This window comes from Daucus carota, chromosome 7 (assembly GCF_001625215.2).
Source record: "Daucus carota subsp. sativus chromosome 7, DH1 v3.0, whole genome shotgun sequence".
In the NCBI taxonomy this organism is placed as follows: domain Eukaryota; kingdom Viridiplantae; phylum Streptophyta; class Magnoliopsida; order Apiales; family Apiaceae; genus Daucus; species Daucus carota.
The window spans coordinates 31,148,982-31,172,871 of NC_030387.2; the positions used below are offsets into that span (position 1 = coordinate 31,148,982).

Below are 23,890 nucleotides of genomic sequence, written 5' to 3' on the forward strand. Positions count from 1 at the left end.
AATTATTTCAAACGTTGTTCGACAAAGAGCCAAAACCAATATCTCGCACCTGGCATCTTTGTCAAAATATCTTTTTTAACTCTCATTTTTCTTAGTTTCTATAATTCAGATATGCGCATTCACTATAAAATCACTCTCACGAATTTATGGGAATTACATTTAGAAATTGTCAGATTTTTTTTGTAACTCACACCTTTCCGAAATCCACGATTCAAATATGTTTTCTCGTCATTTATTGGAACATATAACATTTCATATTTACGAGGTAATTGAAAGTGTTTTCTGAATCATCGAAAATCATCGAAATCTGAAATTAATTGAATTTATCACGACTTTTTACAAGATATCAAAATTTTGTAATTTATTAAACAATTACAAAAAATATTTCAATAATTTTGAATTTCATTGTTTTAAAAGGATCTTTTCGTTCTCTACAACTTTCGTTCTTTAAGATTTTTAAAAAAATATCGTTTAGAGGATCAAAAAAATTAAATAAAATCTGGTTAAAATTAATTTTTTAAATTCCCCAAACTACCCCCGAGACTTTTAACCTTAACAGTCAAAATTAACGGAAGGGGTGCAAAGCGACGCGCCTAACAAACCAACAGGGTGCAAAGTGCAATTATATAAAGTATATGCCTAAAAGTGATTTTTCGGGAATCCAGTTGGTTGCGTTTTGCGATAAACTCTATTTAAAAAGTAAATAGTCAAAACATGCCTTCGTGTTAAATTTTAAATGAAAAGAGGAAAACATAACAAACCGTAAATAATCAAAAAGTGCCTTCGTGTTAATTTTTTACTGAAAAGAGGAATACTTAACTTTTTTTTTTTTTGAGAGGAGAAAAACTTAACTTAGAAATTTTGTTTTGAAGTGATATGGAATATTTTTTTTCCTAAACAAGAACACTGTATATTGAAATTGTAACGATTGTTCTCAAATTCTGATCAAGCGTGGCTAGAAGCCCGGCCGCTTAGAACGATTTGTGTAGAGTAGTCGTCATGTTTACAGTTTACTAGCGGTAATGGACTAATGGTGGTTGCACTTGCAAGTGCAACATTTGTATTATATCATTTCACCCCCACTAAAATCACACAAATAATATGCCGACCCATCTCACAAGGCTTTAATGGAATCTATTAGCTCACAAGGCGACAAATTATTAAACACTCCGCATCTTCTCTAATTCTACTCTCTCTCTCCCCCCGTTTATATTAAAGCTCAGCTCCTATACAATTTGTTTTATTTGTTTCTAGTATAACATGGCAGCTGCTACTTCCTCTATCTATTTTCCGGCCACTTCCCGCCCTGATTCCGCCGGAATTTCACTCTCCCGGTGCCGTCCGTTAGCTCAATTGAGGACTCATAGGGTCATGGTTGTTCGTTCCGATTTAGAGAAAAATGTCTCCGACATGAGCACCAATGGTATTATCACTCCACTAAAATATTTCTCAAATTTGTTGTGTTTTTTCATGGAGAGTAATTGTCAATTTATGTTGTGATGATTGGGGCTTTTACATGTGTTCTTGATGTGTTTGCGTAAATTGAAGTTACTATCGAGTTTTGATTGGACTGTCTTGCTGTCCTGTGTAGTTTGTGAGTGTGCATTGGCTTGAGATGAGGGAAGGCATATTTTTGTGTGTGTTATGAGATTTTAGTGGCGAGAATATGTCCATTACATGGTTGAATTTCGCTAGCTGTGTAGTTTTAAGACGTGTTTTCGTAGTTTGGAGTGGGTGGAGAGAAGATGAGTTTAGGTTTTTCAGGTTGAAGCGTTGTGTTCCAATGATGCAGAAAGTACATGTGGATTAGTTTAGAGCAGAGAGATTATATGGGAGAATAGCATTTTTTGGTCGCAAGTTGACATGCTCAATGTATTTATGTACTTATTACTTCCATTGGATTTATAGGGATGTCAATTGTGTTTGTGAGGAAAAGTAAAGTGGTGCATGAGAAGCGGTTCATGTGGTCTTTAGTTCCATATACCTAAATTGGGTCATTAATCATTCAATAGAACAATTAGTGGTATTATTATATCTGGGATCTTTTGAGGAGAAATGTTATTATTGTATTTTTACAATATTTTATTTTATTAGTTGATATTCTCAGTTTTGTGTTCTGTGCTTTAGCATCACACTGACCTTTATAATTCACCTTTCAGCTCCAAAAGGGCTATTTCCACCTGAACCAGAACATTATCGTGGACCAAAGCTAAAAGTGGCTATTATAGGAGCTGGGCTTGCGGGCATGTCAACTGCTGTTGAGCTTTTAGATCAAGGACATGAGGTTAGCAACCCTTCTTTTTAATGCCCTTGTTATTGCCAAAGGTATTCAGCATCTCTAATGTTTCTGCAATATTTGCCCTTCTTGAATATTCTCTAGATACAATTTTAGAGCAGAGTAGATCATAGTTCATAAATTTTATCTTAAAGCAGAGTAGATTCCGTCACACTAAAATATATTTTAGAGCAGAGTAGATGAAAATCATAGTTCATAAAACAGAGAGAAGAAAACACAATCAAATCTCATGTTCTGTTTATTCCATCAAGTACTGTAATTCTTTTCTTGACATATGAGCTCACATCTATGCATGGTTGATTCAGGTGGATATATATGAATCAAGGCCTTTTATTGGAGGGAAAGTGGGTTCTTTCGTTGACAAACGCGGAAATCACATAGAAATGGGACTTCATGTATTTTTTGGTTGCTACAATAATCTTTTCCGTCTTCTAAAAAAGGTAAGGAAAACTTTTCCAGTCACAAATATATATATGAGTTATTCATGGTGATGGCTCTTGGTCGTATATTGATTCCATATTTACTTTACCTTGTTAGTGTTTATTTATATAAAGAAAATGATACCATGCTCATATATTCTGTTACGAAATAAGCTACATCTTTGGATATAGCGATGTAACTCAACATGCTCTAATACACAAAACTTGGGACTGGTAGTGCTTTAATAGAATACATGTTAGATGCACTCTTCTTGAATACTGGTGCATTATACTGGGTAAATATTTTCCATAAACAACTTACTATCAACAAGATAATATGCGCCTTACAAAAAAAAAAAAAAAAGATAATATGCGAAAGTAGTAGTAGTCTCAATAAATATTATACGTCACATTACACTAGATCTTAGACTCTGACATGTTATCATACAATATTTGCTGATTGATTGTTGGTGCAAGACAAAATACAGGAGAGATTAAATTTGAGGGATTAAAACAGCTTGCTCAAACTAGGGTAGTTATCTCTCTTTTTGGTAGTCTACCCTCCAAACCAAGCTTTTATTCTCAAATCCAGAAATATATTGGAAAGGTGGAAGAAAATTACAGTTTAAACATTTTTTGCTAAACATATAACATTTGAAATAAAAATTTTGCCTCTGGGAAATCGGCATCTCATACAAAAGAAATTTTAGAAAATACCCCTTTTTGGAAAATGGGTATCTATTACAAAAAAGATTAAAAAATCAATAGTTCTATATAATAGATGAGTAATTATAATAAACAAAAGTTTGCTTGGATACCCTTATTCCAAATGTGTATCCCTGAATCCAGATGACAAATATGTACCCTTTTCATAATTAAAATAAATTCCGATTGGAGACACAGTTGCCAGATGCGTATTGAATATGGGTATTTTTGCTCTTATTAATTTTTATATTAAAAAAAAAAGTAAAAATGTCCTTCACCTGGTTTTTTTCATATTTGAAATAAGTGGGATATCTGAGGTGGTTAACGACTTGATTACCCATGGTAATTGAAGAACTTGATGTATCGGTACTCCATTTGTTTTCTTAGAATGGTCGAGATCTTGCACTTTGGCACTCATAGATCCATTGGATGATCAAATGTGTTTCAAGTCGTAGTTAACTCTATGGATTTGTGTTCTGCAGTAATCAAGTAATATTTGAATAGAGAGCTTGAATAATTGAACCTTATTCTCTGCAAATTTCTATTTTATAACTGAAGTTCACCGTTTGAATTTATTAAGATTCTCACTAATTTTTACAATCTCTACTTGATAGGTTGGTGCAGAAAAAAATCTTCTCGTGAAGGATCATACTCACACTTTTGTAAACAAAGGGGGTGAAATTGGTGGTATAGTTTGTGCTGACCTTTTTCCCTTCAATCTTGCACATTTACTTTTGACTGAAAGAATGATTTATATGTCGTATAAGGGCTTTGATTACATTATATGTTTACATTTATATTTCCTTCTGCAGAGCTTGATTTTCGGTTCCCAGTTGGAGCACCATTACATGGAATAAATGCTTTTTTGACTACGAATCAACTCAAGGTACTGTTTAATCTATTTGTACTGCATAATTTTCTTAATTAGTTGGAAAAGATTGATGCCCATTGCAACTAGTTCTGTGGTCTAATTTATGTGCCGTATATGTGCTTTGGAATGTGATCTAGAGAATCATAGTCCTTGTACTTTTACTTCCATTTGGTAAATCATATAACTATTAAGTACTTTTTCCCGTTGGTCAGGCAATCTTTTGAACACAGAGGGCCAACTACATATTTATTATATGACCAGAACACTAGTATGTCTATGAGTAAAATAATATATACATCAATTTTTTTAAGAATTTGCACATATTTAAGCACCAATGTTATAAAATTTGAAATGTCTTAGGCCTGTACTCTTAGAGCTACAGATTCGGAACACACAAGTCATACATAGTATATGAATGCACGATGTAAAATAGCCTGTCACGATGTAAAATAGCCTGTCATGCTTTTTTGATAGAATGCTTGACCGTCCTATTAGTAGGTTTTACTTCTATAGAGCTCTTGTGACATATAGGGCACAGTTTTATCCTAACATTGCTATACCAGAGTTTCCAGTTTCGTCTGTGTCTAAAACTAGGAATTGTGCATTTACCTGAGCTGCATATTAGTAAAGGAACTCTAATTACCAGTAGCACAGGTAGAGCAATGGGTGGCACAGACTGTCATGTCATAACATTTTCTTAAGTAGACTCTCTTTTATGTTCCTAATTGCAGCTTCACTCTCAAAATGCCATAATTTCAGCACATGATATATTGCCAGTTGTCTATTCATGCTGTCTGTCTATACTCTGCCTTCAATGTCAATTTGGTATTTTTTTTCTTAGAAATATTTTGTTGTCACACAATATGCCTACAGCAAACAATGCTATATTCTATCAATAGTGATATGATGAATATAGGTTGCTGGTCCGGAGCATGTCATACTTCATAATATGTGTTGCTTGCAAATTCGAAAGCCTTCATTGATATCCAATTTGATATATCTAAAGCAACTAATTAATGCACTTATCTCTTACTTGTAGTCTTGCATGATGTGGTTCTGATATATAATTCGTATTTGCAGACTTATGATAAAGCAAGAAATGCTCTTGCCCTTGCCCTTAGTCCTGTTGTGCGTGCACTTGTTGATCCAGATGGAGCAATGAGGGACATAAGAAATTTGGATAATGTATGAGATATACCTAGTAAACTAGCTCTAACTACAATTTCATCATGAAGAACAGAACTTTTTAAAAAAAAATAATGTTTTTCTCGACTGTTTCTTTGTTTCAGATTAGTTTTTCTGAATGGTTCTTATCCAAAGGGGGCACACGCAAGAGTATCCAGAGAATGTGGGATCCTGTTGCTTATGCTCTTGGGTTTATTGACTGTGATAACATGAGTGCTCGTTGTATGCTCACTATATTCTCATTATTCGCAACTAAAACAGAAGCATCTCTTTTGCGCATGCTTAAAGGTTCTCCTGATGTTTATTTGAGCGGACCAATTAGAGACTACATTACACAAAAAGGGGGAAGGTAAAACTGAATGCCAATGATCAGATCATCATGCAATACTATGTAATATGTAATGGTACCTTATGTGATACTAATTTCTCTAGAACAACAGGTTCCACCTCAGGTGGGGATGTCGAGAGATTCTTTATGAAAAATCGAGTGATGGCCAAACATACATATCAGGAATTGCCATGTCTAAGGTAGAGTGCTTTTCATTCTGTTGTGCTAGAAATTTATTCACCCAATTTCAAGAAAGCTTAATAATGTTCCCTTTGTTGTTTCTGCTATCATTTTTAATAAATCAAATCTAATGAACCCAAATTCTGAAATTTACAGTAGTTTAGTTGGTTTTGTGGATTATTTGAATCTGAAAGGATAAGTGCCTTCTATACCCTTGTCTGTTTTCTTTTCAGTCATAGCCTTGCAATTAGTAGTTTAAATCATCAAATGTTCTCTATCTCTAGTAGTCAACATTACGTTTCAGTGGAGTATTCAGTAACATATGCTGTCAACAGTAAACAGGATTCCTGATCTATCAGTATATGACTTAGAAATACCGTTAAGGATGAATTAATCTCTTTGATTACATAATTGGTCCTGCTTTTTAAATCAAAAGGGATTAAATTGCAGGTACAAGTAAGGTCAATTAAAGATGAGAGAGGACATGATATCTGGAGGGGATGAATTAATAGTCACAAATCAACTTAATGCAGAGCGCATTCAGTAGTTAGTCTATTAAGATGTAAAAAGTATCTAGCCTTTACGCCTTTACCAAACTAGAATATGTAATACTCTTCTGTTACAAATCATCCTTGTAAATATCAATTACCTAGTGTAAAAAAATGCAATGGACAGAGAGATTATGGCGTTGAGGTTAAATGAACCAGAAAGCTACTTATAACCTAATTTGACCAGAAAAAAATAAAAAAAAATCTCCGCTTAGAAATATAAATAATTTTTTTCATTCTACTAAAATACCCTTATGACTTGTTTGGAAACATGGATTTCATATGAAATTGTAAATATGAACTAAATACATTTTTGTATATTTGAATTTGATGAAATTTCAAGTCATTTAAATTTGAATAGAAATTTGAGAATGAGACGTGACAATTTAATTCACGTCATTTGAAATAAATTTCATGTTACCAAAAGCAATCTTAATTTTATTCAGAAGTAGAACCCCACTCCACGCTGTATCAAGAAATAAAAAGTGGCCAAGCAATCAACTAAGTAATTATTATTCTTGAAATGTAGTAATTGTATTAAAAATAATAGACGAAAGACGAACAACAAGATATGAGACATCTTTTTTGTTAGTCCTTGTTACAATACAATTGTATCCTGAATCTGATCGAAATTCCGGGTCAAATCTTGATAGAGAAGCCAAAATAAGGCCATTCCAGTGGAAACACAACATACTTAGGCATCCACAAGCTCACAAAGTGCCCCAAAACAGTACGATTTTATTATGGTGCTAGTGGGAAAGGTTAAGCTTATATTCTGATAAAAGTGTCCGATGGAACAGGGTGTTACTGCTCTGGCAAAAAAAAAAAAATCTAAGTTTTGGCTTTGTATGGCTTGTGCTTCTAGAATATGAAAAAAGTAACTATTTCTGGCTCTTAACGATTGTCAAAGAATTTTCGATTCAACCTTTTAGGTTCTTGTGATGTGATTTTAAAGTTATTGCTATCTTGTTTTCAGGCAACTCAAAAAAAAGTCGTGAAAGCAGATGCTTATGTTGCAGGTTTGTATTCTCTCCTTTCGTGGTTTCTATATTGGTGTATATCTTTCCATGCAAGTTATGTGACATTTACCATGACAAAGATGTCAGCCCTAGGGAATTACTGTCATACAAATCTGTACATATAGTTAACTATTCCCGTCTCTTTTTGGTCACCATGTTCTTTCCTTCTTTTATTATAGCACAAATTAAATGTAGAATTAGTCACTATAAATCTAAGGGTCCAGGTCCCTGACATACGTATGCCAGGGACCTGTTAACCAACAATTAGTTTCCTGGCCGTTGGATGAATATCCAGTGGCCAGGATTAAAACAAAAGTTTAATACGTCCAGCGCGTTATAATCCTGGCCGCTGGATATTCATCCAACGGCCAGAATACTGAGTGCTGGTTAAGGGGTCCCTGGCATACATATGCCAGGGACCTGGACCCTAAATCTTATAAAATCATAAAGATGTCATATTAAAAACACCATATGTCCATATTCAATATTATTAGGTAAGAGTACTCTTTATAACTTGTATAAATACAATAAAACTACATAAAATTATAAAATTGATACAAAAAACTCAAAATCAGAGCTGAACCTACAATAATCGAGAATATTGCATCTCCAGGGGACATTGCAAAAGCATATCAATGGCCTGAGATCTTAATAATGGGGCACTTAACTATTGATACAAAGCACAAGTGTAGATCTCTGTGTTGTTTTGGCATTTCATGGAGCGTGATGCCTAAAATGCTAAACAGTAGATTTTTAAGCACTCAAATCTGTAGATCACGCCAGATTACGGAGTTACGAGCAAGCACATTCTCTGCAAATGACACTCGTATAAATACCTAAAAACTGTTGGTAGAGGCACAGAGATTATAGGAAGAAACATATGCCAATAAGATACTGAACATCTAAAATTAAAATAATGGATAAAAGTATTATATTTTAGTACATTCTTATAAGTTATAACCCATTATATCTGACATTGGCTCGCTTGGGATCTCATCCTGCCCATTTACTCGGTGGCTGTGATTCTGACCCAAGGAAAGATTATACTGTTATGCAATAGGAATAGATGAACTATGAGGAGAAAGAGGGAGGCCACTGCTTTATTTATATCGCGCCAACTATTGAAATGGAGTGATGTAAAATTTGAAGAACTAACGGAACACATTTCAACTTTTCAGCATGTGATGTCCCTGGAATCAAAAGACTACTGCCTTCACAGTGGAGAGAATGGGAGTTCTTCGACAATATATACAAACTAGTTGGTGTTCCTGTTGTAACTGTTCAACTAAGATACAACGGCTGGGTTACAGAGATGCAGGATCTAGAAAGGTCAAGGTCAGTATTTCTTTTATTTTTTTTGCTAATTTGAAAGTTGATTATTACTATTTAGACAGATAATAAATTTCTGAATATCAGTAGTGCTTAGGCTGGAATGATAGTATGATAGGTGATTACCTGCAGGAAAATTTTCTTTTGTGTTGCACTATATCGGATTCGAGGGAAAATAAACAAATTGTAGTATACTGTATTTAAAAATCTTTGTATGTTGTATCTGACATTTTTTTTTGTTAAATATGGGGAAAAATCAGTATAACCAAGCAATATTTAAAAATATGTGTTTCTGGTCAACAACCGAAAATCAAATTCTAAGTACCAAACTAATCATATATTTTGCTAACCCTAAATTGGAATGTTATATTTGTACATATATATATATATTTCTTTATTTTGCTTTTTGCCATGGAATGTTAGGCAACTGAGGCACGCAGCAGGACTGGATAATCTTCTTTATTCCCCAGATGCAGACTTCTCTTGTTTTGCAGACCTAGCACTTGCATCTCCAGAAGATTACTATCTTGAGGGGCAAGGCTCTTTACTCCAGTAAGATTCCTTTTCCCTTCTGACTAGTCATCATCTTAATACCAGGTATATTATTGCTGTCATTTTTGACAAGACTTCCTTAGCAAAACGTATACCTGTCTTCATATTTTTAGGAAGTAGATTATAATACTCTTGTTAGAAAATATTAAAACTGTTTAATGCAGCAATTCATTGTGGCAATCTCCTAAATCAGTTTTTTTTTTTATAGATGTGTGCTTACCCCTGGCGATCCATACATGCCTTTACCAAATGGTGAAATCATTGAGAGAGTTACAAAGCAGGTTTGTCCAATTGTATACGGGATTCATTTGTTTTTAGCAACTTCAACCACATTTTTCATTCATAAGTAATTTTAGCATGCACCAGGATGTGCAATTTAGGTCCGTAGACATGATGTGTCATCGTCTCACATCAATTAGTTATATGTGAGAACTTGAAATTTTGGTGGAAGTCTGTAATCTCCTTGTCTACTGTAATGGTATTTCAAAATTTATATGAACAGATTTTACATAACCCCTGTTCGGACATTCCTTTTAGCCTACCAAGTACACTACTCTATGGTTCCTAGATTCCTGCTATTTTAATTCCCGACCTACACATGAGAGGTCTGTATTGGGTCATATATGACTCCTTTTGATCTTTAATATTATACATTCTAATTTAAAAAAATATATTGAAAGGTGCTAACAGAAAGACTTCTACAAGATAATTCCTTTTTATTATTATTTTGAGTACATGTTTATATGACTTTATATTTCGTTTTTTTTATTTTGAGTACATGTTTATATTTTTCATCTAGTAATTTCTTTATCCAAATAAATATATGGAAATAAAATAGACAAGCACTCTGAATTTGCTAATATAAACATCTAATGTTAAAGACTAGAGGTGGTAGTAGCTAGAACTTGGCATTAGAATTTTCCCAGCTGATTAATTTTCTGAATTTGCCTCTTTTTTAAATATCAAAAAATTGTGAATCTTTCTCAGGTCTTGGCTTTGTTCCCATCCTCCCAAGGTCTTGAAGTTACATGGTCATCTGTTGTCAAAATTGGCCAATCTTTATACCGTGAGGGGCCTGGTAAAGATCCATTTAGACCTGATCAGAGGACCCCTGTTGAAAACTTTTTCCTTGCTGGATCATATACGAAACAGGTGACATCTTAATCCAGCTTTGTGTATACAGTATACAGTATGTGCGATGATCGGTATACAGTATGTGTGATGATTTCAGAATGCAGTTAAACAACTTACAATTGACTTCTTATACAATTATAGCATATTGATAAAAACATTATGACTTATTCATAATGCACTCCTCGTGACTGATGGATGTGAACTGGAACATACTTCCGAAATAGTAGGCATTGACACATAGTTATGCATAATGATGTATTATGTTTTTTGTTTTTTGCAAAAATAATGATGTATTATGTTAATTGTTAATATTTCTGCAAAATATAACATACAGAATGCAATATTGCTCGATCTGTAGAGGCATTATATATAGCATTCATATAAAGTTTGTTATTATTACAGGATTATATAGATAGTATGGAAGGTGCAACTCTTTCAGGCAGGCAAGCTTCTGCCTATATATGTGATGCCGGAGAAGATTTGGTGGCCTTGCAGAAGAAGATTGGTGTAATTGAGTCCAACACGCCTACAGGAGCTGAGTTGAGTCTTGTCTGAGCCAGTGTAATATACATCTGTATAGAAGTTCACCAGGAGTCTCTAACCGGATCAGAATTCCTCGAATCGGACGGCTAGAAAGCATTCACACAAATCAAAATTATTTCCATTGTATAATTGTATTGAACCACGAGAACCTCATATACAACTGATGTGGTAAAGATAATCTCGGAGATCATTAGTAGGCCAAGCGTCGAGATCCTATATTGAGATGAACGGAGCAAGAATATGTGCATAATTTGTTGGGCTAAGTAGATGTGCAGGTAACTAGTCAAATGGCAATGAACCATACATTTTTAAATCGAGTTTAAAATGTTCGAATATGTAATTGAGCTTAAATGGAGGTTAAACTACTAAACCCATGAGTCACGCAAAGTCGATCAAGACTTTGCCTTTATGTTTCATGATTCACAAAAAGTTCATATGATATTAAATTGAAAAGTAGTTCATATGATATAGGGGTCGTTTGGCTAAGCTTAAAAAAAGTGATTCCGTGCTTAAAGTGAAGAAGTGGATTAGAAGTGAGAAGTAAAAAAGTTAATAAAGTGTTTGGAAAAGAAGCAGAAGCTGTGAGGGAAAAGCTAGCATTCTCAGCTTCTTAAAAGTGCTTCTGCTTATTTACACAAACGGGTCAAAAGAAGCAGAAGCCAGAAGCAGCTTCTGCTTCTGAAAACCAAACACCCCCATTAAATTGAAAATTATATATCTAATTAAGTTCAGCGTTAGTCGAATCAAATCTTTGTTTTTGTTAACATATAGCATATGCATAACTAGTTTGAGGTCTTAAATCCGCTTTTGAATATACCAATCTTTTATTAAGGCAAACTTTCAATTTTAATATAATAAATCAATTAAGTTCAAAGTTGTGTGTGATTATGAAGTTTTTAGTTGAGTTTGAAATTAAATTCACTTATCTCACTTGCAAAAATTATTAAGCACATTATTTCAAATATAAAAATTTGAAGAATAATAAATTCTCTCTCATCTCAAAAAATCATTGATCCTTTCTAAATATTTCTGATTTAATGAAACATTTTTAAATTTTTCAAAAAGAATTAACCCATTTCTCGACTATAGTCCATCTGAATTGGATATCTAAAAAATCTCTGATAAATTCCTAGTTAATTCTGAATTCATGAATAAACCGATTAATTCCGATTTCCAATTTTCATATTTTAATCTAATATTAATATGTACAACTTTTTGAATAGAAAATTAAAATAACTAAAATATAATTACAATGACATTTACGCCCGACCCGAGCAAGGACGGCGTGAAGAATACCCACACCACCGTGCGGACTAGGGGTGTACACGGTTCGGGTTGGACGGGTTGACGGAATTTATCGACCCAAACCAATTAAGTCGGGTTTTCAAAATTTCAATCCAACCCAGACCGTATAAATTTGTAATCCAAACCAATTTGTAGTACTTCGGTTTGGTTCGGTTTGGTTGAGTTAATAAATATTATAAACTGATGCTCAACTCTTTACTCCCCTGTGCGTACCAGTATAATCACATCAGACTACTCTGATAAAACTGAAACATGTAACTTAAATATTTTATAATAAATTTTCTGGGGTAGGTTAAGAAACTTTACCTTCCGAAACATTGCAGAAGATATACCATTTGGTGAACAATAATCATATATTTGTAACACTAATCACTAATTTAGACAACATGATATATTTAAAATATATTCGGGGTGCTGGGCTATGCATATATATATATAATATTTGAAATATTTTATTTTTTATTCGGGTTGGTTTGGTTCGGCCTAAAAATATTCAAACCCGTAACCAACCCAATTAAATCGGGTTTATATTTTTTTAAACCAAATACATATCGGGTTAAAAAAATTCGGGTTGGTTCGGTCGAAAAGTGATCGGTTCGGGTTGGTTTGGTCGGTTTTACGAAACCGTGTACGCCCCCAGTGCGGACGCAGAGTAAAAAATTCAAAGTCCTCCACAACTGCTCTTAATTTTTTATTTCGTTTGATTAATACGTACAATTACACTACAGAAATGAGATCTCTTTTATAACACTGATTAATTAATTATCGTCACCAGGTAGATATATATTGCTTGTGAATCACTGTAGATTCATCTCTTCGTTACGAAGCAACATCGATTCTATTCTTCTCGATTGCCGTGTTGTATTGTTTTATCTTACTCATCTCCCGTCTTTTCGCTTGCCAATTGTTTCTGCATTCACTCGTGTTTAATTTCTAGGGTTTTGAGTGATTGTTTTGTGATATTCGTGCTCATTTCTCTATTTGCTTGTGTTATTGATTGTTGCAGTGTGTTTTTTCTCTCGTAATTAGTGTTTGCGCGACTTTAGAGGTTTTGGAGCGGAGTTGATTCGAGTTTGTTGCGGTATCTGGATCGCGGAGTGTTGTGATTTAGTTTACGAGGCGGAATTGTATCGAGCTTGAGCTTTAATTTGGAGCTATGGCTCGAACAATCACTGTGTATCTTTACATTCCCAATATCATTGGTATGTTACTTTTTCGACTTCATAATCGGAGTTTTCTTTTTTGTAATACGAAGGTTTCATATTAATTTGGCATGCTATTCCTACATTAGTAGTTACAGTAAGTTTTATTTTATTGAATGTCAATGATTAGTTATGGGATTGATAGTTGATTCGTTAAGATGATGTGAAAATCGAAAATAAATTGGCAAAAATGTTATAATTATGTACACAAGTGGTTCAATTTAGGTTTAGTTTATTCTTTATATTTCGATTTCTCTGTTGTTTGGGAGGTGATTTTGTCATGCTTGTGGTTATGCAGGATACATAAGAATTTTGATGAATATATTTGCGTTTGCCATATGCTTTTCTGACAGAAAGCTTTTCTCACTTCTCTACTTCATCAGGTAAGAGAGTATGTTCTATAATAGTTTTGTATTTGTCTATGTACTTTCCTAGTATTTTCGGTTGCATGAATGTAATTTAATCCAATATTTGTTGATGAAGCTTTGTATGTGATGCACTGGATGGTTGGTTTGCCCGCAAATTTAACCAAGGTACAGTGATGTCTAAATCTTGATGCATGGTATATTACATGGTATGCCGTTTAGATATAGGTATATATGAAGCTAGAGCCCAAATTAAGATCAGGAACAATTGATACATTGTTATAACCAATGAAAAAGGTTTGCAACTGACCCACTCCAAGTTTTTGACATGTATCTGCCCTCTCTCTCCCGAGACCTGAATCTTTAGTGTAGGAAGAAGGAATTTTAGCAGACCATGATTTGAAAGACTGTGACTCTCCAACCCTATCTATTTTCACCACTCCTTACTCGTGAGTGTGATTTTGGTTTTAACGTCTTATTTTTTTAATATCAGTATATGATTAGTTAAAGGCCTAAATATCGACTTGCACAAGGTATAATTAATGTGCTGGCACTAATAAAATTGAGGAGAACTAGAGCAGCCACAACAGTGGTCAAAATAGATTGAAATATATGCTACTATTAAAAGATAAATTGTAACTCTTGCTAGGGCCCACAGCTAAACCACCGCGACATTGGACTTAGAGAAATGACTTTGCTTGGAGATGGTAGAAAGCTGATTATAGTGTAGATATTTAACTTCATTGTTTACTTCTCCCTTTTTTTTTATGGTCAAATTATCTTAATTTAGCAGATATGTTAAATGAATAGAGGGTCTCTACATGTTTAATACATATACCTCCTTTATTATGATGATAATATATAAGAAGGGTTGTGGAACATATAATTGATTTTGTTCCCTTTTCTGGTATAGTTTCTACCTTTGGAGCTGTTTTGGATATGGTAACAGATAGGTGATTTTCGATAAAACTTCCTTGTCTCTTGGTTGACATTCCATTTACTTCTCTTGAAGCTTAAAAATTATCTCTGCTTTTGCAGGATTAGTACAGCTTGCCTACTAGTTATTCTCTCACAGGTCTACAGGTTTGTGTAGTTTATAATGTAACTTTAGTAGTGCTGAACAATGGAGCTGCATGTGAATGATTGCCTTCTTTCTCCAGGCCTGGCTTTGTTTTCATGTCATTGCTTGCTCTAGATATCGCAAGCCATTGGTTGCAAATGTATAGGTATATTTTCATTCTTACTTCTTTATATATTAGAATGTTAGCATGTATTGTCTGAATTCTATACCTATGTCTTTTGACTGTCATTGATCGAGCATGTTTCTAGAGAATTTCCATAACATAACCATTTCATAATTGCAGTACTTTCTTGGTGGGAAAAGCTAGCCATAAAGATGTCAAAGACAGCACTAGTTGGCTATTTAGGGCATACTACAGACATAGGATGTTCATGGCTTATTGCTGTGTTGCCTGTGAAGTGAGTTTCTTTGCAGGCTTTTTCATTATAATAATTGCTTAGAAATGTCATGTTGCATAAATTGAATGTTTGGATCTGCAGGCTCTTTACATAACATTGTTCCTTCTCGCGAACAACCAGACTGAAAATATAACTGAAGTAAGGTTTAGTATTAATGATCATTTAATTCTTATGGTTTTGAGTAGTTTACAGAAAGATCGTCTTTTGCGTAATCATCCCCTTTAGGTACTTGTGGGTGCCGCTCAACAAAGTTTACTAAACTCCATTCTTCTGGGGTTTCTTCTATTTGGATGGGCAATTAAGCAATCCATCAATGTCATACAGGTACTATAATCTATCTGGACTGTAACGGTCTTGTGTGAGCATAAGGTGCTTAGTTGTAATGTGAATTTATGGAAATGAAATTTTATCCTTTTCACTGTATAATTTGGAAAGTGAAGAATATATCAATCTGGACTGAATTGCAAGTTCCAAGTTTTGTTGAATATTACTTTGATTAAACGTTTATTGGTTGGTCACAGGTGATGAGGTGTAGGTCAAGAGGGTAATAAAGTGATAATATTTGGTGGATAGCTTGTTAATTTTTGTGGATATGCTTAATAAAGTGATAATATCTGCTGGATATCTTGTTACTTTTTGTGAATATAATTACTCTCTGTATATTGTGAAAAATTTATATTCTTGGATGCTTAATGTGTATGTAAATATTTACAACCAGTGTTTTGAAAATCACTGGGTCAGCTAATTAATTGACTGGCTGACTGAAGGGGTATCAGTGTGCTCTAGTAGGATATTAATATATAGTAATATTATTTAATAAGAGCTCCACCTGATTTTGTGATATGCAATCAGACCTTGTGTCTGGCCATATCAGATCAAAAATATTGGTGGCAAGATGTGTTTCACTTATCCTTTTGAATCGATGTAGAAATATCTTCGACTTGGATAGATTAAAAATGTGACACAGGACAAGGACAGGGTTAGGATAGAATCTATCTCCGCACAGTATTGGTATAAACACAAATAATTCGCTGGATTTATCAAATACTTATCAATTCATCAATGTAAAATATTTGCAAGACAAATAACTATTACCATGATTATCGAGGAAGGGAGAGAGATCACTCAATTTATTAGTACATCATTGACTGTTTATTGACCTTATCAACTAACTCAGGCGTTATGACTATTGTAATCACTTGTTTAAACTACTTGTAGGACTTATTTATAAGAATATTAGAGAATCCTGACAAGCCCTAGTGTGTTTGTAATTTGTATAATGACCAGCCTAATCAGTTACACTGGTGGAATGTTATCTTATGTTTTGCTGTATCTTGCCTTAAAAGTGTAATGGAGATGGTTATATATGTAGGTCTTGTCCCAACTGCCCTATCTGTTCTCCAACCTTTATGAAACTGTTGACAATCATTTCTCATTATTTCAGATGAAGACCGCTGCTGATTTATGTGTCCTTTACGATATCAACAAGAAACAGAAGGACTAGTTTGGGATTTGAGAAGGTTGCTCTGCAATGTACTTTACTATTTGGTACTTACCTTGGTCACTCGAGTTTCCACTCAGTTAAACATAGACGGGGTTCCAGTTGTACCTGCTTTGCATGAAAGTGGCTGTACTTGTGTATATTTGGTAAATCTGGCTTGCTGGTGTATCATACTCTCTCCTACTGTCAAGTTTTGTCATGATTATCTGCACGTCAGAGTTGTCAGGAATATATTTCTTGTATAGCCAAGGATTACTCATTACAGCATTTTGGAAGGAATTACATGATAATCTGGATGTTTAAAATTAGTGGATGAAAAATGAATTTCTAATCCTTCATTGTCGTCATCGTCGTAGTCTTATGGAAATGTATCATTTTTCCTTGTTTCTTTCTTCCATAGGAATCTAAGTAGAATTTTCGTGAACTGATCAGTGGAAATTTAAAAAGTTAGACCTCAGGCATGTTTATATATTTTCGCAGCAATATGGAGCAGGCAGTCTGGTTTACTTTCATTTGGCTTCTCTATCTTTTACCTGATAAAAATGATTCAATTTGCTCCATGTGGCTCATATGATTTGATTTTTAATTTGGGATGATGGCTGACACAATTGTAAGCCGCCAAAATTCCCCGTGTTTCGACTAAAAGAAAAAAAAAACATATCCCCAGAAGAGATGCAAGATTGTAGATATTTGAAGTTCAGATCAAGCAGATCAAGCAAAAAATGTTCGAACCATAAACTTCTTGAATATTATTTGAATAGTAATCATCACACAGGCATACACTAATCTTAAAAACTATAACTTCACGACTTGTATATACATTGATATGAGCTAGCAACCACTTGTCCATCAAGAACATCTTGTTGTCTTCACATATGCATGGCAGCAGCAGTTTCGAGCTTGAACCAGAAAGAACTAACTACGCCTGCACCTAACGAAACTTCAGGTACGAAAAGTTATAAACACATTATACTACAAGTCTACAAGAAGCAGCCTTGAAGGCTTCTACTGATTCTTTTGATCCTTCTGTGTCCCTGCAGCTGTTGGCTGATCCGTAGCAGCTGCAGCCGCGGAAGCTGTGTTGTTCGTCATCAGACTGTCAAACTTATCTGTCTTTCCCAGCACAATCTCAATCTGTGCAATGCATGTATGGTAAAGACTGATCTATCAAAAACTAGGAAAGAATTTAAATCTTTTATATGGAATCTAAAGAACAGGTTAAACTAAGAGAACTGTGAGTATTTCCTCACCTTGGCTTTCTGAACTTGTTTGTTCCTGGTCTCATCTTTCATTGCAACTGTGGATGTGACAACCTCTATTCATCCCAATAATATATTAGTATACAAATACTTACATAACTTTGATAATCAGGAATGAATTTTGGATAAATACTGTGATAGGGAAATATGGAGAAAAAAATAATCCTAGAAATAAAAACTGAGATGCTTACTTTTCTCAATGGCTAGACCATTGTTCTTGAGGATCTCAGCAATTGTAACAACAGTAGTTATAGCTGCAAATGCAGCAGGTTCATTTCAGTATGTTACCCTTGTTGGTGTGTGCTGTGAAAGTGAAAATATTTTATTTTATTTCGAAGTGTATTAAAGTGACCTATCATTTTAGTCCGATTGTATCGTCTCGCTCTGTTTACCGGAAATAGAGGGTCCGACCTTTGTCAATATGTGTGTGAGTGTGTTTAATTATAAAAGATAATACATAGAAGTAGAAGAAAGATAAGTACCCATGCCCAAAGCCGAAAGTTCAACCTCTTCGTATTGTTGTATGTATTTCTGCATTCGTGTCGAAAGATAATGCAAAATAAAATTAAATATCCTAGAATTGAAGTAGCAATAACAGATAATTATTTGCAGAATAATCAAACTATTTGCATCTTTCATGAAACTCCCACAATATTATTTTTAACATCTCAATTTCAAATTCAGCGAAACACGTGAAGAAGCATGACAGGAAAGAAAAATATAAACCGTTTTGATCCATGAAATTATGAAGACAAGAAAATGACTAAGAGTGACAATGTACCTTAGCAAGATTGACATAAAAGAAAAGAGGCTTCTTGGTGTTGGAGACCTGTATCCTGTTTTTCTTCTGTGTTTCTGTGTTTTTCCCTAAACTCGTCGTTGTCGTCGTTGTCATCGTCGTCGCAGTATTAACATTAGCATTACCATTGGCAGTAACAGTTGTTACATTAACAGTTTCAGTCGTCATGTTTGTTCTTTAAAACAATAAACACCTTTTCACTTAATTTATTTCTTCATTTTTGTCTTCTCCATATGATCAATTTGAACGTAAATACCCTCGAAAAACAAGTAGAGCCGTTGTTGCATTATGTTAGTTATTACAGAGGATTGTGCAGTTAAGCCCCCAGGCCCCAACAAATGGGTGTAGGAACACAAATGTAGAGGACTCTTTTTATATATTTAAATGCTTTTCATTTTCAACATATTTACGGAAAAAGATCTATACATTTTAATTCTTGTTCCTATCTTTTTCTTTTTTTCTTTTACTATTTACTTAAGAATCAATTCATATAAAACTCGAACGAGAAGGAAGCGATGTTTACATGTTGGGCAGTTTTGTGCATTATTATTACTTGTTTGATTTGCAATTTTAAATTAGTTACTAAAATAAAATCATGAAATTATTAAATAAATCGAGAGTAATTATAAGTATTTTAGAAGTGGTTACTAATTTAACATAGAGTGAATATTGAACATTAGGTATTTGTGAATATTTTTATTTATATTTGAAGTTATGAAGTTATGAATTGAGAGTAGTTCAAAATGATAAATCTATACACACTACACCAGTCCAATAGTGATCACTAATTTGACTTAATATTGAACATGAAATATTTGTGAATGGGTTAATTATCAAGTTGGTCACTGAAGTGGACTTAATGTATCAAGTTGGTCACTGAACTCAAAACGGTATCAAGATGGTCACTGAAGTGGCCATAAATATCAAACAAGTACCTTGAAATATGAGTTCAAGCACTAAAAATATTATTTATAAAGTTTTACACATTATTTTTGAATGTTACCAAAACCAAGTAAAAGGTTATGACTTCTAATATTTATGACAAAAAATTTAGATTTTATCAAGTTTATTTATTATTTATATTTTATTATATAGTTATTTCTTTGTTTTAGTTAAAAATAAATAATAAATAAATTTGATAAAATCTAAATTTTATGTCATAATTATTAGAAATCATAACATTTTACTTGGTTTTGGTAACATTTAAAAATAATATGTAAAACTTTATAAATAATATTTTTAGTGCTTGAACTCATATTTCAAGGTACTTGTTTCATATTTATGACCACTTCAGTGACCATCTTGATACCGTTTTGAGTTCAGTGACCAACTTGATACATTAAGCCCACTTCAATGACCAACTTGATAATTAACCCATTTGTGAATATATATATTTCTCATTATTATATTTTAAGGTATTTGAAACTATGAATGAATTGAGAATAAGTGATAAAACTATCCAAAGTTCACACCAAAACTTCACTATCCAGAACTCAACATTTAAAGTCAAAATTTTTATACAACAACATCTCTGCAAACAAACAGCTTCAAGCTAATTGATCTCAAGAAAGAAAGTGACATATCTTTGAACCTCAAACCAAACACATCTCAAAAATCAAGATGGCTACTTGTGCAGAGCTCACACTCTAAAGATAGAATTATTAAACAATTCTATTCCGAAGCCGAGGATGAACTGTGCTAAGCGATGTGCCGAAGTAAGTATAATTTAGAAATCACATGGATCTCAAAATTAGATATCGAATCACATTTTGATGAACACGTACAATTATATCGAATTTCAAAATATTTGTTTTAATTACCAAATTACAAATTGGTGTTAAGATTTTCTTTCAGTTTTAATATTCGTTAGAGCATCTCCAACGCTAAAGATGAAACTGTTAGCTAAAAACATCATCAGCTAAAAAAAATTTGAGCCTGTAAAGAATTTTGCTCCAATGGGTATTAGCTAAAACCATTAGCTATATTCAAAATATTATTTTAAATGTTAATTATAAATATACAATAAAATAATTTATTTAGTTTTTATTCTATATTATTGAAAAAATAATAATATCTTTAATAGATAATGATCAATTATAATATTTAACATTTTTATATTATTATATTATAATTTTAAAAAATTTGATTGAAATTAAAGTAACATTTTCACATAACAATATTATTTGTAAAAAAAATAAATAATACATCTATACTTGCAATAATAATAATAATACCTTAAATATTTCAATTTAAATATTATAAAAATGATTTAGGTAGAATGTTATATGCTTTAAATAAAAATAAAATAAAATTTAGAAGGGTAAGAATAAAAGTTAGTGCTAAAGATTTTAAGCTAATTATCTTTTGATAAAACGGGTTTGAAAGAATTAAAATAAGAAGTTAATTAATTTTTTTATTTAATATAGATGAAAATAAAAAATATAACTAATAAAAACATATATACTGATACTATTATAATAATAAAAACTTAAAAAAACTAAGTAACAAAAATTACTTGTATCATGTAAAACATTTACTAATTTTCTTTGTTAAAAAATCATAATTAATGTTAAATAACTATATAAGTTATTATATTAGTTTTATTATATTATTTTTATTATATTATTTATTTGTTATAAATATTTTTACACTTAACAATACATTAGATTAAATTATAAAATTAAAAAGTTATACAAATATATATAATAGAATTATAATATTATAATACATATATAATATAATATAGACATATAGGTTGGAGCAAGTGTAAATTTTTTTTGAGTTAAATTTTAAAAGAAAATGATGTGGATATGATATATATGACAGACTTTGGTTCAGCAAATATAGCGTGCTTAATTCTCGGCATCTAAAAATATTGCTAACAGGCGTCTGCGTTGGAGTGATGTTTTTTTTACATATTAGGTTTATGGGCTGACACATAGATTTTAAAGCTAACATGCGACTTGCGTTGGAGATGCTCTTACACTTTAACATTTATAAATCTGTAACTATAATTTACATAAAATTTTAATAATTGATTGTGTTCCAATAACTTAATAAATATAAAAAATAAATATTATAACAATATTGTAGGATAAATTATGAATTGTTAAATTAAAAAATGATATCGATGAACATATATATATATAGGGTCTTACTCCAGTACAAACTCTTTACTGTACAAACGTACAAACCAGTGATTATGATAATAATATTTAGTGATTAGCAGATTTTAATTTAACAAATACATACACACATACATCACCCCCGCCACCACAATCACCACCACCACTGCCCAGCGCCACTCTCTCTCTCCACCATCCACCACGCCCAGCACCACTGCCCAGCACCTCTCTCTCTCACCACCCGCCACCACCAACCACCACCACTGCCAGCGGCTCTCTCTCTCTCTCTGGTTGTTCGCTCACCGACCAGTGTCATACACACATACATTCACCACTACTTTTCTCATCTCCCTCAATCGTGTCTCTCTCCATCAGACCCTGGTAGATTTAGTGATTCTGTTCAATTATTTAGTGATTCTGTTCAAGTCATTTAGTGGTTGTTTGTACGTTTGTACACTAAGTAGTTTGTATTTGAACACTTGCCTATATATATATATAAAAATCCATTCTCAAATGAAAAATTTATCATATTTAAAGAATTTTTCCGAACAACATTTGTTAGGTCCTATAAACTCACTATATAAGTTGATATAGTGAACACAATCAATAACACAGTATGACAATATAAGAGATTGAAAGCAGTAAACTCTTATTCACAAAGCTTGATCGGTTACAAAAACTCTCTCAGTGATTTATATATTATCACTAAGAGCTGCTAGGGTTCTGTAAAATATACTTGATAACTCAACTCATATAGAGTAACCCTAATCTGTGTTTATATAGACACAGTTACAAAATCAATCTCTGATTTGATATCCTATAACAGCAATGTATTCTATCAATCAAAGATTGCTACTGTTTTCTGTTTAGTTTCCATAGTCTGCAAATCACTCCTCCGCTTCTATCCTTCCTTGAAGTATATCCGCTTCTGAGCTCTTTCCACGTGTAAACTCTGACGAGTCTTGACTATGTAAACTCTGATCAGACTTTAGCAAACTCTGATCAGCTTCCAGCTTAAACACTGATCACTCCTGTTCTAAAACAAACTTTAAGAACATTAGTAATCATCAATTATATCTAACAACATTCTTCATCGAGAGATTAAAGTATTCAAATAGAATGGAGTTTGAGCCATCTATTTGGAAATTCTTGACTCGAAATATATCTTTGCTATTAAATCGAAATTAGTTTAGACATGAACTCGACAATCGAAAATTGACTATGTATTTTTATACATTAATTTTGAAATAATAAATTAAAATTCTTCGTAACATTATTAGAATATTATTTATAAACTATTTCAAATTAACATACGATCACCTTTCGGAAACTCGATATAAAATATGACCAATAATTTATAACTTTTAAATGTAGCCATTCTTGTAAATTATTAAATCTCTGATATCTTATTTATAAATTTAAAACTATAACTAACATTTTGAATCTTAATTGTAGTCACCAAATTACAAATACTCTTAAACTGAAAATGGGATATACTTAAAAATTACTTTTTGAGATAAGACATATTATAATTAGGGGTCGTTTGGGTGAGGTTAAAATAAGTGCTTATTGTTTAAAGTAAAAAAGAGAAGTAGAAGTTAGAAGCAAGTTAAGACTTATAAGTGATAAAAGTGTTTGGAAAATAAGTAGAAGCCGTGAGACAAAAGCTAGTATTTGTAGCTTTTTTTAAGTACTTCTTGACTTCTTACACAAACGGTACAAATAAATGCTTCTAACTTATAATTC

General features: G+C 32.7%; 3 protein-coding genes across 6 annotated transcripts; 2 read left to right on the forward strand and 1 right to left on the reverse strand.

The window, feature by feature from the left end:
- The first annotated feature begins 1,166 nt into the window (after nt 1–1,166).
- LOC108196705 (zeta-carotene desaturase, chloroplastic/chromoplastic) lies at nt 1,167–11,335 on the forward strand. Its single transcript, NM_001329162.1, has 14 exons — nt 1,167–1,423; nt 2,160–2,284; nt 2,602–2,736; nt 4,035–4,107; nt 4,233–4,306; nt 5,372–5,476; nt 5,581–5,825; nt 5,917–6,004; nt 7,509–7,551; nt 8,730–8,886; nt 9,304–9,432; nt 9,641–9,713; nt 10,420–10,584; nt 10,969–11,335. Exons 1-14 carry the CDS (start codon nt 1,261–1,263, stop codon nt 11,119–11,121), a joined length of 1,728 nt encoding a protein of 575 aa, NP_001316091.1. The 5' UTR covers nt 1,167–1,260; the 3' UTR covers nt 11,122–11,335.
- Nucleotides 11,336–13,053: 1,718 nt separating this feature from the next.
- On the forward strand, nt 13,054–17,347 carry LOC108193512 (probable CDP-diacylglycerol--inositol 3-phosphatidyltransferase 2). Of its 4 annotated transcripts, none has more exons than XM_017360199.2 (11): nt 13,054–13,189; nt 13,444–13,616; nt 13,915–13,999; nt 14,100–14,149; nt 14,895–14,934; nt 15,020–15,064; nt 15,142–15,207; nt 15,346–15,460; nt 15,542–15,598; nt 15,686–15,784; nt 16,905–17,129. In XM_017360199.2, exons 2-11 carry the CDS (start codon nt 13,571–13,573, stop codon nt 16,962–16,964), a joined length of 663 nt encoding a protein of 220 aa, XP_017215688.1. In that variant the 5' UTR covers nt 13,054–13,189; nt 13,444–13,570; the 3' UTR covers nt 16,965–17,129. The 4 variants fall into 4 exon arrangements, with proteins under 4 accessions (XP_017215688.1, XP_017215687.1, XP_017215686.1 ...); XM_017360198.2 differs by having other exon boundaries at nt 13,058–13,189; nt 13,421–13,616; nt 16,905–17,347; XM_017360197.2 differs by having other exon boundaries at nt 13,155–13,275; nt 13,421–13,616; nt 16,905–17,347.
- Nucleotides 17,348–17,684: 337 nt separating this feature from the next.
- On the reverse strand, nt 17,685–19,283 carry LOC108194913 (uncharacterized protein At2g34160). The gene is made up of 5 exons (XM_017361849.2): nt 19,002–19,283; nt 18,703–18,751; nt 18,412–18,474; nt 18,212–18,276; nt 17,685–18,095 (listed from the first exon to the last, which is right to left on the reverse strand). The coding sequence occupies exons 1-5, from the start codon at nt 19,185–19,187 to the stop codon at nt 17,967–17,969; spliced, it is 492 nt and encodes a 163-aa protein (XP_017217338.1). The 5' UTR covers nt 19,188–19,283; the 3' UTR covers nt 17,685–17,966.
- Between the last annotated feature and the right edge of the window lie 4,607 nt (nt 19,284–23,890).

Coding starts and splice junctions, on each gene's coding strand:
- LOC108193512 (XM_017360199.2), top strand. CDS start 13,571: ATGGCTCGAACAATCACTGTGTATCTTTACATTCCCAATATCATTG. Junction 14,935..15,019: donor TTGGATATGGTAACAGATAG/GTGATTTTCGAT, acceptor CTGCTTTTGCAG/GATTAGTACAGCTTGCCTAC. Junction 15,208..15,345: donor CATTGGTTGCAAATGTATAG/GTATATTTTCAT, acceptor TCATAATTGCAG/TACTTTCTTGGTGGGAAAAG.
- LOC108194913 (XM_017361849.2), bottom strand. CDS start 19,187: ATGACGACTGAAACTGTTAATGTAACAACTGTTACTGCCAATGGTAAT. Junction 18,752..19,001: donor TTTATGTCAATCTTGCTAAG/GTACATTGTCAC, acceptor ACACGAATGCAG/AAATACATACAACAATACGA. Junction 18,277..18,411: donor TGGTCTAGCCATTGAGAAAA/GTAAGCATCTCA, acceptor TGGGATGAATAG/AGGTTGTCACATCCACAGTT.
- LOC108196705 (NM_001329162.1), top strand. CDS start 1,261: ATGGCAGCTGCTACTTCCTCTATCTATTTTCCGGCCACTTCCCGCCCT. Junction 4,108..4,232: donor CAAAGGGGGTGAAATTGGTG/GTATAGTTTGTG, acceptor TTCCTTCTGCAG/AGCTTGATTTTCGGTTCCCA. Junction 9,433..9,640: donor GGGCAAGGCTCTTTACTCCA/GTAAGATTCCTT, acceptor TTTTTTTTATAG/ATGTGTGCTTACCCCTGGCG.